Source organism: Cetorhinus maximus, unplaced genomic scaffold (genome assembly GCF_964194155.1).
Source record: "Cetorhinus maximus unplaced genomic scaffold, sCetMax3.hap1.1 HAP1_SCAFFOLD_2149, whole genome shotgun sequence".
NCBI lineage: Eukaryota > Metazoa > Chordata > Chondrichthyes > Lamniformes > Cetorhinidae > Cetorhinus > Cetorhinus maximus.
In genome coordinates, this window is record NW_027598088.1 from 26691 (window position 1) to 43955 (window position 17265).

General features: G+C 40.4%; 1 protein-coding gene across 1 annotated transcript in view; it reads left to right on the forward strand.

The window, feature by feature from the left end:
- Positions 1-16070, forward strand: part of cdc25b (cell division cycle 25B) — a 32051-nt gene extending 15981 nt beyond the window's left edge. The window contains exons 6-16 of the mRNA XM_078537303.1: positions 572-688; positions 1613-1723; positions 2709-2834; positions 3429-3518; positions 3624-3797; positions 6410-6511; positions 9561-9623; positions 10315-10413; positions 11092-11225; positions 12886-13003; positions 13530-16070. Coding sequence (XP_078393429.1) covers positions 572-688; positions 1613-1723; positions 2709-2834; positions 3429-3518; positions 3624-3797; positions 6410-6511; positions 9561-9623; positions 10315-10413; positions 11092-11225; positions 12886-13003; positions 13530-13670 — 1275 coding nt within the window. The 3' untranslated portion in view covers positions 13671-16070. The remainder of the gene's footprint in view (positions 1-571; positions 689-1612; positions 1724-2708; positions 2835-3428; positions 3519-3623; positions 3798-6409; positions 6512-9560; positions 9624-10314; positions 10414-11091; positions 11226-12885; positions 13004-13529) is intronic.
- Positions 16071-17265: the final 1195 nt, after the last annotated feature.

The window sequence follows — 17265 nt, forward strand, 5'->3', positions numbered from 1 at the left end:
CTCATTGTATTGCTGCCTGCTCCCATTGATAACCTACTCTAGCTGAGGACCCCACACTGGAACTTCTCTGGATTGCATGGCTCTCATAATATAGTGCACCATTGAACTATTAAGAACAGTTGTTATGGGGACATCTGTTGTGGGATTTATCTTAATGCTGCATCTTCAAGATGCACAACTGTTTGTGTCTGCTTTACCCCACACAGCTGATGTAGATCAACAGCTGCCTACATACACTTGCTTGAAATTACCTCAAACAATTTGACAAGAACCCAAAGAAAACTTTGAACTTTCATTTCTAAACTAGTTGGCTTTTAGTAAAGAAATGAAACTCCCGGTTATCAATACACATGAAAGTCTTTCACGCATTAGATTATTTCTAGTTATCCAGGTGCTGCTTTTGAGCACATCGGCATTTGAGACCCTCTAGCCTGAGACCAGTGTGAATTAGGTTTCCCATAGAAATGACTGTGTGTGTAGGACTTCAACACACTGACTAGGAGCACACAAGCAACACCTAGGAATCAGATGCTCAGTGACTTGTGCTAAGCCCTATGCTTTTACATTCCAGATGAGACTTCTAGGATCAAGCCCTGCACTAAAGTCAAGCCAGTGTGACTCTCTAGATTCAGAGGTGTTTCACGAAGGAAGTGCTGGCACCGTCTCGGCTGAAGGAAACAAAGAAAACGTGAGTTTTTGTCAACTATCTGCAGGAGTAATTGAGTTTCACTTCAAGCATGAAACACCTGAAGGACAGGGGAATTTTGGGGCAACGAATAGCCAAGTCAGTGTTCTTTCAAAATTGAAGCTCAAATGCCAATATCACTCCTGGGAATACTGATGGTATCATAGGACAAGTGTCTTAAAACCAGAGAAGGAGTGGTTAGTAATCAACCAATGAAGGCTAAGGCATTAATAGCCAAATTAAACCTGTCATAGAATTTCATTGGAATGTCTGTCTTTACTTTCAAATTAAAGATGAAGTGGATGTCTTCCCAACACACCAGGCACACCTGATCCCTCAATGATTCTGAGCTATCTCTGCTTTTGTTTCTGCCTTGTATTTTTTTTAATTCATTCATGGGATGTGGGTTTTACTGGCTAGGACAACATTTATTGCCCATCCCTAATTGCCTTGACGGTGGTGGTGAGCTGACTTGAATCACTGCAGTTAATGTGGTGTAGGTACGCCCAGAATGCAGTTAGGAAGGGAGATCCAGGGTTTTGACCCAGCAACAGTGAAGGAACAATGATATATTTCTAAGTCAGGATGGTGAGTGGCTTACGTGTGTCAGTTGCCCTTGTCCTTCTAGATGGTAATGGTTGTGGGTTTGGAAGGTGCTGTCAAATTCATCTAACTTTAGACTTCTCTTGGACCCTCTGTCATTGGGTTAACTTTCATGCTTTGCATCAAGTAGGTTAAGGGTGTTAGTGGTTAAAACGATGCTCCCACTTCTGTAACCAGCCAAATAGTGCAGTAATTTGAAGCGGGTTTTCAACTATCTGCAACTTACCCTCAGCAAATAACACAATTGATAAAAGTTAATATAGTTGGGCTGTTTTGCTTGTATTTTTTTGGTACAGGAATTCACCTATTTCTACCTCTTCACAGGAAGGATTTGAGTTCAAAAAGCCAGTTCATCCAGTTTCTCGAAACCGTCTCTGTACCTTTTCTGCTGGGAGTAGACAAGCTCAGAGGCCAAGTTCTGCACCTGCTTTAATGGCAAGTAACTTAACAAATTATGATTTCAAGAATTGCTAAAAGATGAGGCACCTTGACATGCTCTTGCATTGCAGTAGCCTAAATGCCTTGAAACACTATGCTTGCTTGAAAGATTGCAACATCTTGACTGAAATGGCTTCCAGTACCGTTTCCCCCACTTACATTGTCATCTTGTCTGCTGGATGGCAGAATCTAACTAGCCTTTTAGATGCATTTGTTTTTATAGTGCCCTTTTACAATACATAAAATGTCTTGGTGTTTTATGGGAGAACAGACAATGAGCCATAGTATATGGGAAAATAGTAGATATTTTCCTTTTTCCTGTCCTCGAGCACTAATGACTATTGATGCTTGCTGTCATTGCAGTCTAGAGAATTTGGCCCTTTCTAATTTTTAACTTGGCTTCAAGTGATCCACCTAACTCTTGCCCATCTCCTTCCCCTACAGGTTGTTTTAGCCTGTCAGCTAGCTTTTGAAATTTATTCCAACCATTGGGATCATCTTGCATGTCAGATGAGATGTACCATATTTTTCTGGATCCTTTATTATTATTCTTTGTGTATGTAAGCCCATTCACTTGCCTGTGCAGTCAGCTCACTTATTACACAGATAACGTCCTTGCTTTCCATATCTTAATCCCAGCCCACATCTTCCTGACCTGAATCTGCAATGTGATTCCAGTGCCCAGTACTATTTCCCTGGCTCTTCTGATTTTTTATTTTGGAGGGGCCATTGCTTATTCCTTTCCCCTCATGCATCAGATACGTTACCAGGGTACCAGGGTGTCTGAGATTTGCCTGTATCCTCTAATCCTATGCTGCTCATATTCCCTCCATGTAGGGAAAACCAAACTCCATTGGGTGCCTGCTTTGCTGAAATATTGCTAGTCAACTATTAAAACTAATCTGCTGTGGTATTTGCATTGGAAGCAGATCTGATCTTTGCTGAAAAGCTGTAATATATTAACCAAGCATTTTTACTATAGCTTTCGCCTTTGGGTGATGGGTCAGCCGATCTTGGTAGCCCAATCCTTCTACGGAAATCCTCACTAACTTCTTCTGTTGATGATGAAGACGATGGATTTTTGGACTTGCTTGATGAAGATATTGAGGTAAAGCATTTTAACTGTTTCTAAGCCCATGGAATTGAGAACTGTCTACACATAAACTGTACTAAAATAGTCTCTACACTGGTAACTGCCTACTTTCACAGTCATAAAACTGTTGAGCTTGATTAGAATTATGTTGTAAATTTTGAGCTATGACTTGCCCATAGTCCCATTATAGGTCAGTACTTAACTTGGGTTGAGTTTACAACCATGCAGCCTTGGGATGAATTACTGGCTACATGCCAGTTGTAGTTGCTACATGGTACAATATTAAGTCATATACTAGTTTATAGGCTATTATCAGTTCCTTTTTCCTCATCACAACACTGTCCTGGATTCCTCAGTGATTCTGAACATGCAGCAATGACATTTTTAAAAGGCATTTTTGTTTGACTTAACTAGGCTTACACTTGGAGTAGAAGAGTTGTTAGTTGCCAGTAACATTCACTAATTTCTTTTAACTGTAAGTCATGAGATCTAGGTTTCCACAATACTAGGAACATTCATGAAATAGAGTCTAAAATGCCTATTCATTCCTGGTCACTTGGTTTTGTTGATTGAAGCATCATCTTGTTTACTAAATTTTATTTTTGACAGAATGATGCTGACGTACCTTCTGGCATGGCCAATCTGCTGACTGCTCCGCTCGTGGCTAGCAAGGAGATCACACAGGAAATTATGAATGATGTGAGTTTGTGGACGTTCAGTTATGAGATTTGGCAGGTTTTAAATAATTCGGGGGGGCGAAAAAATACCTGCAGTTTGAAGATAAAATTCCTTTCTCTTCTTTAGGGAACTCCTAATAAATGGTCCTGCACCAGCTACTTCAAATCTCCCACATCAGGCCATGAAATGCGGTCCATACTGAAACGGGTGGTTCGACCCAAAGATGAAGAGACCCCAGTGAAGAACAAGCGGAGGAGAAGTCTTGCTTGCATAACTGAAGAAGCAGCCATTGAAAAAGCAGTAAGCTTAAGTCCTGGTAGAGTTTGTAACTGACAGCAGTACTGAATTATGGCAGGAAGATTAATGAGTAATTTGAGGACCTCTGGTTCAATAATGTTTGAAACCTCTGGGCCGCAACTGCTGTGAGCTAGCTAGCAAGACATTATTCTCCTTAGATTGAAATCAACATGGCTGCAAGGTGACCAAGGCTGGGAACTGAAAGTTCAAGGGTATTCAGCATTTAGGAAGGATAGGGATAAAGGAGGTGGGGCCACACTGTTAATAAATGATGGCATCAGTACATTATTGAGAGGATCTTGAATCGGAAGATCAAGATGTAGAATCAGTTTGGGTGGGGCTAAGAAATGGCATGGGGCAGCAAAGTTTGGTAGTTTATAAGCCACCAAATAGTAGTGGTAATGTAGGGCATGATATAAATCAGGAAATTAAGAGGTGCCTGTAACAAGGGTAATACAGTAATCATGCAGGACTTCAATCCACACAGACTATGTAAACCTAATAACCTCTAATGTAGAGAAGGACAAATTCCTGGAATGTATAGGTGATGGCTTTCTAGAGCACTTATGTTGAGGAACCAATTGGAGAATGGGTTCTTTTTTAGGTCTAGTGTTGTGCAGTGAGAATGGGCTAACTAATCTTCTTGTAAAGGAGCTTTATAGTGACCATAATATGATAGAATTTTACATGACCTTTGAAAGTGATGATGTTCAATGCTAAACTAGGACCTTTAATCTAAACGAACGAAACTACGAAGGTATGAGGAAGTTGGCTGAGGTAGATAGAGAAACTACATTAAACGTATGATGGTAGACAATGGCTAGCATGCAAAGAATTAATACATGGTTTACAACAAATTTACATTACTTTAACACTCAGAGCCAGCAGGAAAAGTGATGCAACCATGGCTAATAAGAGAAGTTAAGGATTCTGAGATCAAAAGAAGAGGCATATAGAGTTGCCAAACAGTAGTAAGCCTGAGGGTGGAAATTTTTAAAATTCACCAAAAGAGAATGAAAAAAATTGAGAAAATAGAATATAAAAGTAAGCTAGTGAGGAACATAAAAACAGGCTACAAAAGCTTCTGTAGGTACATAAAAGGAAAAAGATTAGTGAAGATAAATGTGGACCCATTACAGGTGAGAATGAGAATTTATAATGAGTAAGAAGAAAATGGCAGGGAAGCTAAAATACTTTGTCGTCTTGGAGGAGGATGCAAAAACCTCCCTGAAATATTAGGGAGCCAAGGGACAAGTGAGATTGAGGATCTGAAAGAAAATAGTATTAGTAAAAAGGTAGTGCTGGAGAAATTGAGACTGAAAATTGATAACTCCCCTGGACTTGATGATCGACATCCCAGAGCATTGAAAGAGGTGGCTGCTTAGATGGTGGATGCATTGGCGGTATTCTTTCAAAATTCTATAGATTCTGAACAGTGCCTATACATTGAAAGGTAGTGAATGTAACCACACTATTTAAGAAAGGAGGGAGATAGGAAATGGGGGACTGCAGAACTGTTAACATGACATCAGTAGTAGAGAAAATGCTAGAATCTATTCTAAAGGATGTGATAACTGGGCACTTAGAAAATAATGGTGAGATTGGGAAGAGTCAATGTAGATTTATGAAGGGGAAATCATGTCTGACAAACCTGTTAGATTTTTGAGGATGTTATTAGCAGGATAGATGGATGTGGTGTATTTGGATTTTCAGAAGGCTTTTGGTAAGGTCCCACACAGGAGGTTAGTGAGCAAAATTAGAGCATGTGGTACTGGGGGTAATGTACTGGCATGGATTGAGGATTGGTTAATGGGCAGAAAACAGTAGGGATAAACAGATCAATTTCAGGTTGGCAGGCTTTAACTAGTGGAGCACCGCACAAATCGGTGCTTATGCCCCAGCTATTCACAATCCATATCAATGGTTTGCGTGTGGAGACCAAATGTAATAGTTTGAAGTTGCTGATGGCACAAAACTAAATGGGAATGAGAGTTGAGGAGGATACAAAGATGCTTCAGGGAGATTTAGGCAGGTGAAGTGAGTGGGCAAGAACATGGCAGTTAAAGTATAATGTGGGAAAATGTGAAGTTATCCACTTTGGTATGACAAGCGGAAATGTAGAGTATTTCTCAGATGAGAGATTGGGAAGTGTTGATGTCCAAAGGGACTTTGGCATTCTTGTTCCAGTTAAGAGAAACACCTACAGTAAATTGGCAAGTTCCATGCCTTGAGCAGTCGATGCTGTTTTCTCTGCACAGTGCCATTGAAGCTAGACTCCCATGTGACTTGCTTGAAACTCAGTGCTGTTGTATTTATTGAACAATCCATTCTTCCTCTTCTGCCTTTTCTTTTACCCCCCTAATCTGCTCCATCCTGCCATTTTGTTCCCATTTTATTTGATGCCCCACTTTCTCATTGCTACTAGGTTTAAACACTATTTTGCCCCTAGTGAAGTTGGAGAAATTAGTTTGTTGATTATCTGGTAGAATGCCCAGTTGCTTTTTGCACTTGTGACTACATTTCAGTAGTTTGGCAGTAATGGATTAGTACCATCACTGAACCTAGACAAACTGTCCATCCCTAAACTGAGCTGACTTTCTCCTGTACCTATCTAGAAGCAGCGTTCTCTATTGCGGTCCAAGTCTTTCTGTGATGCTGAAATTGAGAAAGTGCTCCAATTTGATGACTGCAGACACATGATTGGAGATTTTACAAAGGTATGGAGTTTTTACAAACTTTTCTCCCCTTCCTAGATTTGTGGAATTTCTCCTTCCTGGACCCTTGTTTGTTTTGTGAAATCTGTATTGATGGTGCTTTTAAAGTGCAAAAGTTGAATTGGATCAGTATCTCCTGTTGCTGATGCTAACAGATGTTTAGAATTTATGAAACCTTCACAGAACAACACAGGGCTTGACTGGGGGGGTGAGCCTGATGCACAATCCTTGACTACAGATGTTTGGGGCCATATTTGGCCACTGCTGCTCACTTGGTTAGGAGCCTTGACAAGTGGAGTCCAACCTGTACTGACCCCACATTGAGGAGTCATTACATAGCTAGGCTTCTCCTCCTGGAGGCTGTTTGTCTCTAACCCAGTACTGGTGTTCTGACATCTTCACCTTTTACATGGATGCAGGCTGTGTTTAGTCAGTGTTGATATTTATTTTTCACACTAGTAATCCTCATGTCAAGTCATGTGCCTGCCCTTTTTTTCACACCCCCTTAAACCAATCTAAACGCTGATGTGGCCTCTGCTTATATTCTTTCATGGGATGTGGGCATCACTGACAGTGCCAGCATTTATTTCTCATTCCTTTAAACGGGATGGTGAGCTGTCTCCTTGAACTGCTGCAGTCCATGTTGTGTTGGTACATCCATAGTACTGTTAGGAAAGGAGTTCCTGGATTTTGACCCAAAGACAGTGAAGGAGCAGTAATATAGTTCCAAGTCAGGGTGGGGTGTGGCCTTGAGGGGAGCTTGTGGGTGGTGGTGTTCCTATGCATCTGCTGCCCTTGTCCTTCTAAGTGGTAGAGGTTGTGGTTTGGAAGGTGCTGTCAAAGGAGCCTTGGTGAGTTACTGCACATGATATATGCTGCTGCCACTGTCCAGTGGTGGAGAGTGTAAATGTTGAAGGTGATAGTGTTAGCAGCCTGAAAAGTACATTGGTTCAAATGGCTTGTAATTTTTTTCCTGCTATTTTGTGGCAGTGCATAGAATTTTACACACATGGTATCTACCAAAAGACCAGCCTACATCTTGACCGCAGATAGAATAAAGGAAAAAAAACCCATGGGATGTGGATGTCATTGCCAAGGCCAGTGCTGGTTGCCCATCCCTAATTGTCCCTTGAACTGAGTGACATACAAGGTCATTTCGGAGGGCAGTTAAAAGTCAGCCGCATTGCTGTGGGTCTGAAGTCCTAAGTAAGCCAGATCAGGCAAGGATACCAGATTTCTTTTCCTAAAGGACATTAGATTTTGTAGATTATTTGTGCAAGGGCATCACAACTGAGCTTGGTTCTATTGTTTCCCACCCTGCACAGTTCAAGACCATAAATATAACAGACTTGCTCTGAGCCACTTGATCTAAAATAGATGGTGGATCAAACCTGTGTGACTTAAGTTTCATAAGGGACCTGCAATGTTGACTTAATGTGTTGCTTTTGTGATGTTTGGGTGTAAAATGTAATTGGAAGTGAGGCTAGCTTGTTAACCATAAAGCTTTCAAGAGGACTTCAGAGCAACTATTTTTTTTAATTAATGCAATGATCTTGAACGCATCATGCAGTGGAGCTCTCAAGTGGAATTGTCACACCTACTAGTGGCTAGTGACCTTTTTGAAGTTAGTCTTGCGGTTAACCGCAAGTAACCTCCTGTTCTAATGCTGGGAAAGCCAGATTATATGCTCACGGGCTGACATTTCACCGTGTTAAATGTCATTGTGGTTGTACTAAAGTTATTAATGCTGTACATTGTCATAAACAGTGTTGGCAAGATTAGAAAATTAGTCAGACATTTTTCCCTTTTGGGTAAGCCAATACTGTGAACATGTTCAAATTTCTGGCTTTGAGCTTGCTATCACTTGATACCTGAACCTAGATGTTGATGTCATAATGCAGGCTTTTTTTGGTGGTGCAGGCCTTTATTTTTTGTGTATTTTTCATGTAGCCACACACTTAAATGAACTTGTACTACTGATGAACAGGCTGCTTACAATTTTTCTGATTTTTGATTTGCTTACTGGGATAGTCTTGTTGGCATGTGTCTAAACAAATTGTCACCGGGCCACTTAACTGTAGGGCCCACCATGCCCGTCTTCATCTGTGTCTCTACTTGAACTTGCAAATTAGTCATGAACAAACGTTTCCTCTGTACCTTTGCCGTCCCAACTACAGTTGGCATTCTTCCATCAGATGATGGGAATGCAGCCTCAGAACTGAGGTCAGATGAGATCATCTGCACTTTGGCTGAACAAGCCAATCCTGGTTAGGCGAAGCCTGCCACAGGTGTCCCACATGACATTATTTCTTGCCGGTAGTGAGGCATGATCTCTGCTGATCTTTGTTTGCAGGGCTGGCATCTGCTTTGGAGCTTCTGAAACCACATGTCAACTAGTGGTTAAGCTCTGCTAACTCTCTCAATTACTTTTTGGTTAAGTAGCTGCACTTTGCAGGATGATCTCATTTCTGGGGGCAGAACAAAGTTGTATGAATTTTGAACTTGCATGCATCTTTTGCTGTCCAGGATTTTGCTATGCAGAATCTTCAGCCCCTCTAGCCTTGACTTTCAAGCCAGTTTTATAACCTAGTTGTTACCATACATTTTATGCTTGCTGTTTGTGGGACCTTGCTGTGTGCAAATTTCCCCATTTACCTTCATTACACCTCTAATGACCCGTAAAGTAACTTGTAGCCAGTGAATTACTTTGTGCAATGTCTTGAGGATGTGAATGGTGTTGATACAAGGTAGTTCATTCATTCTCTTTTTTTTATTTATGTAGTTGAGCATTGGATGCTTTTTAGAATTGTAAATCAGAACCAAACTAGCATTTTCTAGTTCTGTTTATTAGACTAGATCAACATTTGGATGTAAACTCAGATTCCCAATGTACCATTGCCCTACTTTGGGTTCAGAGCTTTATAAGGATTGGAGGGAATTAATCAAGTAATTTCTAGTACCAGAGACTAGGCAATCTGAATACACAGTGGCACATTGTATCCTTGTAACTTGCATGTCTCCTGTACTCAATTTGTGAATTTGCACTCTACAGCCATATATTTTACCTACTGTAGAAGGAAGACACCAAGAGTTACAATATATAACTGCAGAGATGGTAAGTAGTTACAAACACTTCTTGCTGAAGGTGTAGAAGGTAGCAGTTTTTTTTTAAGCATTGTGGAACTAAAATTGTCACACACATGGCTGACTACTTGTTACTACTTTATAGTCAGATTAAATTGGTTTGTTTTGTCAAATTCTACGTAGCATTATTAATACAGGATCCTTGAGGAAGATATCCATAAGCTGTGTTTTTACTGCAATAATGCATCTGAATTCTATCTGCCAGTACATGACGCTAGCGCTGGACTCAACACAACCCAGTTTTAAAATTGGATTGAGTTGGAGATTCTTCAGTTTAAGTAGACACAGGAAAATGTTTACTCGTGGGTTTCTAGTGACAAAGCAAGTAAAATCTCAATTGAATCTATTGTTTAAGCTCTATAGAATTTCACTGATTTGAGGAGCTTTCAATTTCATGAAGAATGTTCTTCAAGAGAACTTTTTTGCTCTGATTAGTGCTACTGGATCTACTGTCTGATACTGGGCAGCCTCAGGCCTCATCAGGAACACTCCTCCAGTCTGGCACTGAAGTGTCACCCTGGCTGGGGCCTGAGTGCAGACAGGGCTGACAAATTCATGAAGATTTGGAATACATTGATTCTGCCGCTTTTATAGTGCAATGCTGAAACTCTTGCCTTTTATGAATGGTGAAAGTGATGATTTCTTTCCCTAATGCATTTCAGGTAATTCAATTGGTAAATGGGACATTTGATAGATTTGTCGAACAGTTCCTGCTCTTTGATTGCCGATATCCATACGAGTATGAAGGAGGACACATTAAAGTAAGTTTGTATGTTAATTGTCAAAGTACTGCATATTGATGTCCCAATGAATCTGCTGGCTTTCCGAGTGCTATGTCAGAACTTTGCCCGAGCAGTAGTAAAGTATACAAACTGAAGGGGCTTCTGCTGTACAATGCAACTTTCTCAGCAGGTTAGTTTTGTGGGGTTGGGTAGGCATTCATTACTTCACCTGTTGCTGACTTTAACAAAAGACATCCCATCTAAGGCATTGCAATCCTTGCACTTTTGCAGCAAGTGTCTGAAAACTGATCTCTTTCCCCCCTCCCTATGCTGTCCATCCCCTGAACAAAAGACTAAATGCAACTTAGCTGTATCTTGGTTTAGCACTGACTTGGAAATTGAAGCAGTAATCTTCTGCTTGGTGCTACTGTGGGTAATGTCCTTGTGTGCTAATCCATTAGGGAATCTTTGAGGTGGATTTTTGTCTATCAAAAAGTTTTGGTTTGCACCATGAGATGCCATCCATGCCTGTATCACGAAGCTATTAATTTTTCTCACTTATTGAAGGTTCAGTTGTTGGCCAATCTTCTTTGCCAAGGGGAAAGAACAAGGTGGCATGCTATTCATTGTTTTGTTTTTTAAATGTGATAAAGCCGCACATCTAGCACACTTAACCTCAGGAGCCCAAACTTTATCTGATTGTCCATTTGCCTTAAGGGTGCTCTTAATTTGCACATGGAAGATGAGGTGGAGAATTTTCTACTGAAGAAACCCATTGTTCCAGTTGATGAGGCTAAGCGAGTGATTATTATTTTCCACTGCGAATTCTCATCTGAGCGGGCTCCACGAATGTAAGTGTAACTTTGTACAGTTAGTAGTAAACCTCAAATAGTTAGAGGAATTTGACTTCCCACAGTTAAGTGTGCATTAACTTAGAACTTGGGCTGTTAAAGGGTGTAGGGGGGAAAAAACAATTAGGTATCTAAATTCAGCCAGTTGTTTACCTGTGACAACTTGATTTTTCAATTTTGTATTGCTTTGTGGGCTTGACTTGGGGGCTCTTGACAGCAAATGAATATATGGTACATTAATTTTAAACTCTATATTATGACCTGTATTATAACCTGTATATAGTAATCTAATCCATTCAGTGTCTTCTGTTCTGCCTTTCATTTGGATCATGGCAGACCTTTACCTGCCTTTTGTTCCATATCCCTTGCCTAAGGAAAATGTATGAACCTGTCTTAAATTTTGATTAAATCAGTCTGTTAAATGTGCTGACCTCTAGATTCCCATTATGCTTTTGTAGAAAAAGTGCTGCTTGGTTTCATTTTTCATTAGCTCTAATTTTAAGAATTAAACCCGTGTTCTGGATTTTCCACTAGAGAAAATAGTCTTTCAGGTATCTACTTCATAGACCCTTTTAGCATCTTAAATGCCTCAACCAGATTGCTCTTCAAGCTTCTAAATTTATAGAATAGTTACACAACCTGTTATGGTTTAAGCCTTGGTACCATTCAGGTGAATCTGCACTGTGCCCCTCTGAGGTCAGTGTCTTGAGCTGGTGTCCATAACACCAGCACTTCAGTTGGGATCTGACCACAGTTCTGTACAAATGAAGCACTACTGCCACCCCTTAGATTTCAGCCCCCTAGAGGGCCTGACCATTATTCCATATGCTTTACTGTGCAAAAGCAAAATACTGCAGATGCTGCAAATCAGAAAAACACAGCAGGCTAGGCAGCATATGTGGGAAGTAAAACAGTTAATGTTTCAGGTTGGTGACCTTTCATTAGAACTCTTTTTTTTTGTTGTACCTTTGCACTAGTTATAAGGTGCTTTCTAGTGTTAGTTTGAAGATAAAGCATGGTTTGCACCTTTTACATGTATATTGGGTGATGAAGCAGACCATTGAGACTCGGTTCCCTGCACGTGATGAGCTCATTCATAAACAGGGCATGTTGGTGTCCTAGAAGCAAGTTGCATGGACTCTATGGCCCAACTGATCTCTGGCAATCATGTGCTATGCTAGTGAGGTGGGATGGTGGGGGCATGTGCTTGTGTCATTGAACCCTCAGGTATGTTTATGGAAAGTGATTAAACTGCTCAAGGTTTAACACATCTGGTATTGGTTGTAGATGGGATTTGGTTGTTAGCACAATCCAGACAAGCATTTACATTCTTCCCAAGAAGGCCAACACCTGAAAGAAAATCCCCACATTCTGAATTGAGAACTTGAGTTGGTCTTCACCTATAGTAACCGCACTGGCTGACTAGATCACATCAGGGGCTTGGGAGTTGCTACAGCTTTGTAGTAGGACAAAATATTTGCATGATTAAAATTGAGTACTACTTGTGAGCAAAATAGGTATAAGGCAATTGGCCTTTAATCAAGGTGAAGTCTGAAGCAACTAGTGACATGTCATTGGGATGTAAGCTTAAACACTTCTGTGCATTTTTTCATATTGAAGGCAAATACTAAATCGCTTGATATAACTTATCTTTTCCCAGGTGCCGTTTCCTACGAGAAAAGGATCGAGAGGTGAATGGCACAGACTACCCAAAATTGCACTACCCAGAGCTGTACATCCTGAAGGGTGGATACAAGGAATTCTTCCCTAAGTTTAAAGTAAGGGTTATCTTCTAGCCACTATAATGGCCCATGCCCCTGACTCGAGGTAGAAATAGGAATATTGGCCTACTCTGTACTACTTTTTAAGTCAGTTGGATAGTTTGAGCTTTTACCATGTTTTCAAACATATGAAATGGCAGGGTTTGTAATCCAAGTCGAAGATGACTAGCTGTTTTTTCTTTTGAAGAATCCATGGACTTTGTAATTTGCATGAGCTTTGAATCTAAGATCCTACATGATCTAGCACCTTGAGATGGCTGCCAGAGTTTATTACTGCATCTGTTGTAGTTACTATATATTACATAATATTACATTTTACTAATTTAAAAAATATTGGCATACTTAACCACTACTTATCTCCTCTACCTTGAGCCCAGAGGTGGCAAAAGTGCGATTGACCATGATCTGTTCCAGGACAATGTTTTGTCACTTTTGCTTCTATGCAAAGAGAACCTTGAGGCTCTGTCTTTAGATCTGTGAACATGACCAAAAGCTACAACAATGCTTTTTCTATTCTCTTTAGCTGTACTGCGAGCCACAGAGTTACCGCCCAATGAATCATGAAGATTTCAAAGAGGATCTTAGGAAATTCCGTTTTAAGAGCAGGACGTGGGCAGGTGAACGAAGCAAGAGGGACATGTACAGCCGGCTGAAGAAGTTGTGAGGACGTTGTCTTTTTGTGATGGGTGGCAGGCTTTTCTTTGAATCCTGGGCTGGTTCCATGATGCTATACATTAATGCCTTGGATCATTGGTTGGCAGTGGATACTGCAGTTACTTGGAATGCAGTGACTTTCAACAACAGCTTAGTGTTCCATTACCTGTTCTAAATACTGCTAAACTAGTGACATGTGGACAGGACCACAGATTCAATAACTTCTTTAAAAACTTGTGCCTAGTATGGAGTAGATGACTTCCTCAATGGCCACTTGAGTATAAAGCCAGTATTGATGGAAACTGCTGTATAAAGGTTGGTTTAACCTAATGGGTTTCTAGATGGCTGTTCTGTAACCATCGTGTACATTTTGTGATTTATTGGTGCACTGTTAATTCTGGTGCTTACTGAGGGTTTATAATATTACCGGAGATTTTTGAGCTTTCTCAACAGACTGGCTAATTGCATGAATAATGACCTTTCAGGAGAAAAAGGAAGGGGGTGAATGAGTTTCTGTATCAACTGCTTGTGATCTTCCATCATGTAAATCTGCCCTGAGGCTGCAGTGCCCACAAATATTTGGCCTTGAGTTTTTTTAAAAAATGTATGATTTAAGATCACTGCTAATTTACTTCCAGTTCCTAATGTGAATTGGAAGTAACGACTTTTTAATTTTTGTTAATAGTTTGAAGTAATCAGTCTAGTTTTCGCTCGAGACTCCTGGACTGTAGCTCAAGAGGTCTGTTCTGTTCATCTTTTAATACATACCAACCTATTCCATATTTTAAAAAAAAAAACTTCTTAAATTTGTGTCTAGCACACAGGTGGTTTAATTTATCTGATTGCCAAGCTATATTAAAACCACTGAGTCTTGCTACATTAACAGCATCTTCACAGCACTTAACATTTGGATTGGGAGCCCAGTTCTGAACTGCACGTGGAGTAAACACATTTTGAAACACATATTTTGCATTCAGTATTATAAGAACCAAAGCGAAACATTGCCAACATTTTTCTATTTGTGCAGTCCGCATTGTGCTTGGCATTTCCTTTCAATCAGGTGAATGAGTTAATGTATGCAGGAGTTTTGCATACAAGTTCTAGTTTAACACAAGATTTGCTAAGCAGTAGGTGTGCACACTTTGCAAGTTTTTAAATGGTAAAGAACATTTTTACTTGCTATTCCAGGGCCAAGGTGAACCATGGATCTGTTATAGGATTTTACCTGTTCCTGGATAATTCAATCATCCTTTATGAATTTTCATCATTTTCATATCTTAAAAGTTATTTTAAAATGTTACATTCTTTCCATATACTATGTTAGAGAAAAGATTTAGTGGTAAAATGTGAGACTGGTGACTAAGTGGAAGGAAAGCCTTGGGAAGTTTTGGCTTTATTCGATACATTGCAGGTTATTTGGGGAGTGGGGGAGTTTATGGCATGATGTGCACTGGCTCCAGGACTTGACTCTGACCATTTCAGGATGTGTACCTGTTACTCTTTTTTTTGTTCATACAACCTTTAGAAAATGTCACCAAGGTTTTTCCTGATCTTGAATGGACCTTGAACAGGGTAGCCCTTCCCTTGATTAAAAAGTATCCCTTCCCAGTTCTCCCTCCTCCTCTTTCCCTCCACCCCCCCCCCCTTTAAATTAAATGGGGCATGTCTAACTTCTGTGGGAGCCTAGATAAATCATAAGGCAAGTACAGCACAACTTTGTGCTGCTAATGGAAAGGGATATTTTCTTAACCTGACTTCAAAAGGATTCCTGATAGCCTGATTCCCACTTATACAGTGGCCTAGTCAATTTTTATCATTGCTAATAGAGATGAAAAATTGTGAAATCCATATATGCAATCCTGAAAGTTGAGCCATTTAGCTTGTTAACCTGCCGATCTTGAAGTTCTAGTTCCAACACTCCACATTTGAACCTATAGGAGCATCCTAGCATTTGTACATTTCAGCAAACCACAGTTTTTCTACCTATTTATGGATCAACTTATTACTCTGCCCGTAATGTATATAAGCCTGATACTTGGCCAATTTTGCCCTAAACTTGTGCCTTTTTGAATATTTCAAGATTTAAATTTTCTACCCAGTTTAGATTTTAGACCAATCTGTATACTGCCTAAAATGATCAACACACTATTTATGTTCAAAGATCCACAGGCTTGCGAAAACAATAATGGTCATTACTGCCTTTAGAGATTGACAATTGTGAACAGTGTGAATTGTGAACCGTGTGAAATGAATGAGTGAGGAGAAGGGTATGGAGTTGGTATGGTGTAATGCTTATTTTGCAATGTGGCTGTAATAATGAAAGTGTGGTTTAATTGTTTGCTGTAGAGATGTACTTTAGCCAAACTGTCTTCCGTGCAGGGAAATAAATGGCTACAGATAGAAAATCTAATGCATTTTTTTTCTGTCATTGATTTCGCACACATTTCTCGTGCAGTTTCCAAACTGCAGGACCACTACTTTGAAGCAGAAACCTAATTTTAATATTGAGGTAACAAGCATATGTAATTACTGTAATTGTTTACTTCATTGTGTCTAACAGGTCGATGTGATGCTTCCAATTTGTGAAGTGTTTGTGAACCAAGTGTTGGTTTGTTTTCTGCTTTTCTGTCCTAGTTGCTTCCTGTTTTCAGCCTACACCACTAGCTAGCAATGCAAAAAGAACCAGGAGTGTAAGTCTCACTGTTAATACACAGCCTCTCCATCAGCAAGTCCTGAGCTGTGCCTTGTGGTGATACATGGAAACTGGGTTCCTTGCAGCCTCAAGCTAAAGCTTCAGAGGAACTGACGAGCTTTGTCCTCCCAGACATGCAGTGTGCAGGCCCATTGACATGTAGATACACCCTGGCACTTAGGAACCAAAGTTCCAGTAATGGACAAATAGGTCCACTGTCTTGTGGATACCTTCTGGAGAGTTGAAGACCAAGGGAGTAAAAGTGGAGCCTAAAACCATACCTTTAGACTCAACTGAGGAGGTCAAGAAGGGTATCCTCACATTTGGGCAGCCCAGGGACTCCATAAATGTCCTCCAGACTTGTGTTCCAGAGAGGACACTCCAGTTTTGCTGCAGTGTGTTAACGCAACATAGGTGACAGCAGTTGGCAGATAAACCCAACTGTATTGGTATGAGTGCCAATCCTAGCTGAACACATCTACCCTGAATCTGTGTGGCTTCAGAACTAGATCTACAATTGACAGTCTTCAGTCTGGCGGCTACAAGAGAAATGTCGTGAACAAGGGAGATTACTAAATATTGCTGCCTTCAATCTTGCTGAGGCATTTTGACCATGCGAGTAGAGGCCCATTTTTTAAGCTGCTGGAGAAAATTGATCAGCTTTAGCAAGGAGTCAATGTGACCTTTCCATGACAACATGATTGGTAAGGTGATTTATGGTGCAGCATCAGAAGCCACTGTGACCTTAAGTGAGGTCAGACAGGGTTTTGTTCTGACACTGATATTTTGTTTATATTCTTTCTGCTGCTACTGTCATATGCCTTCAGGTCATCTACACAGGGTGCCTTACTTATGAGAACTGACCAGGCTGTAGCCTTTTTTCATCTGAGACCCAAGACCAAGTTGTGCCATC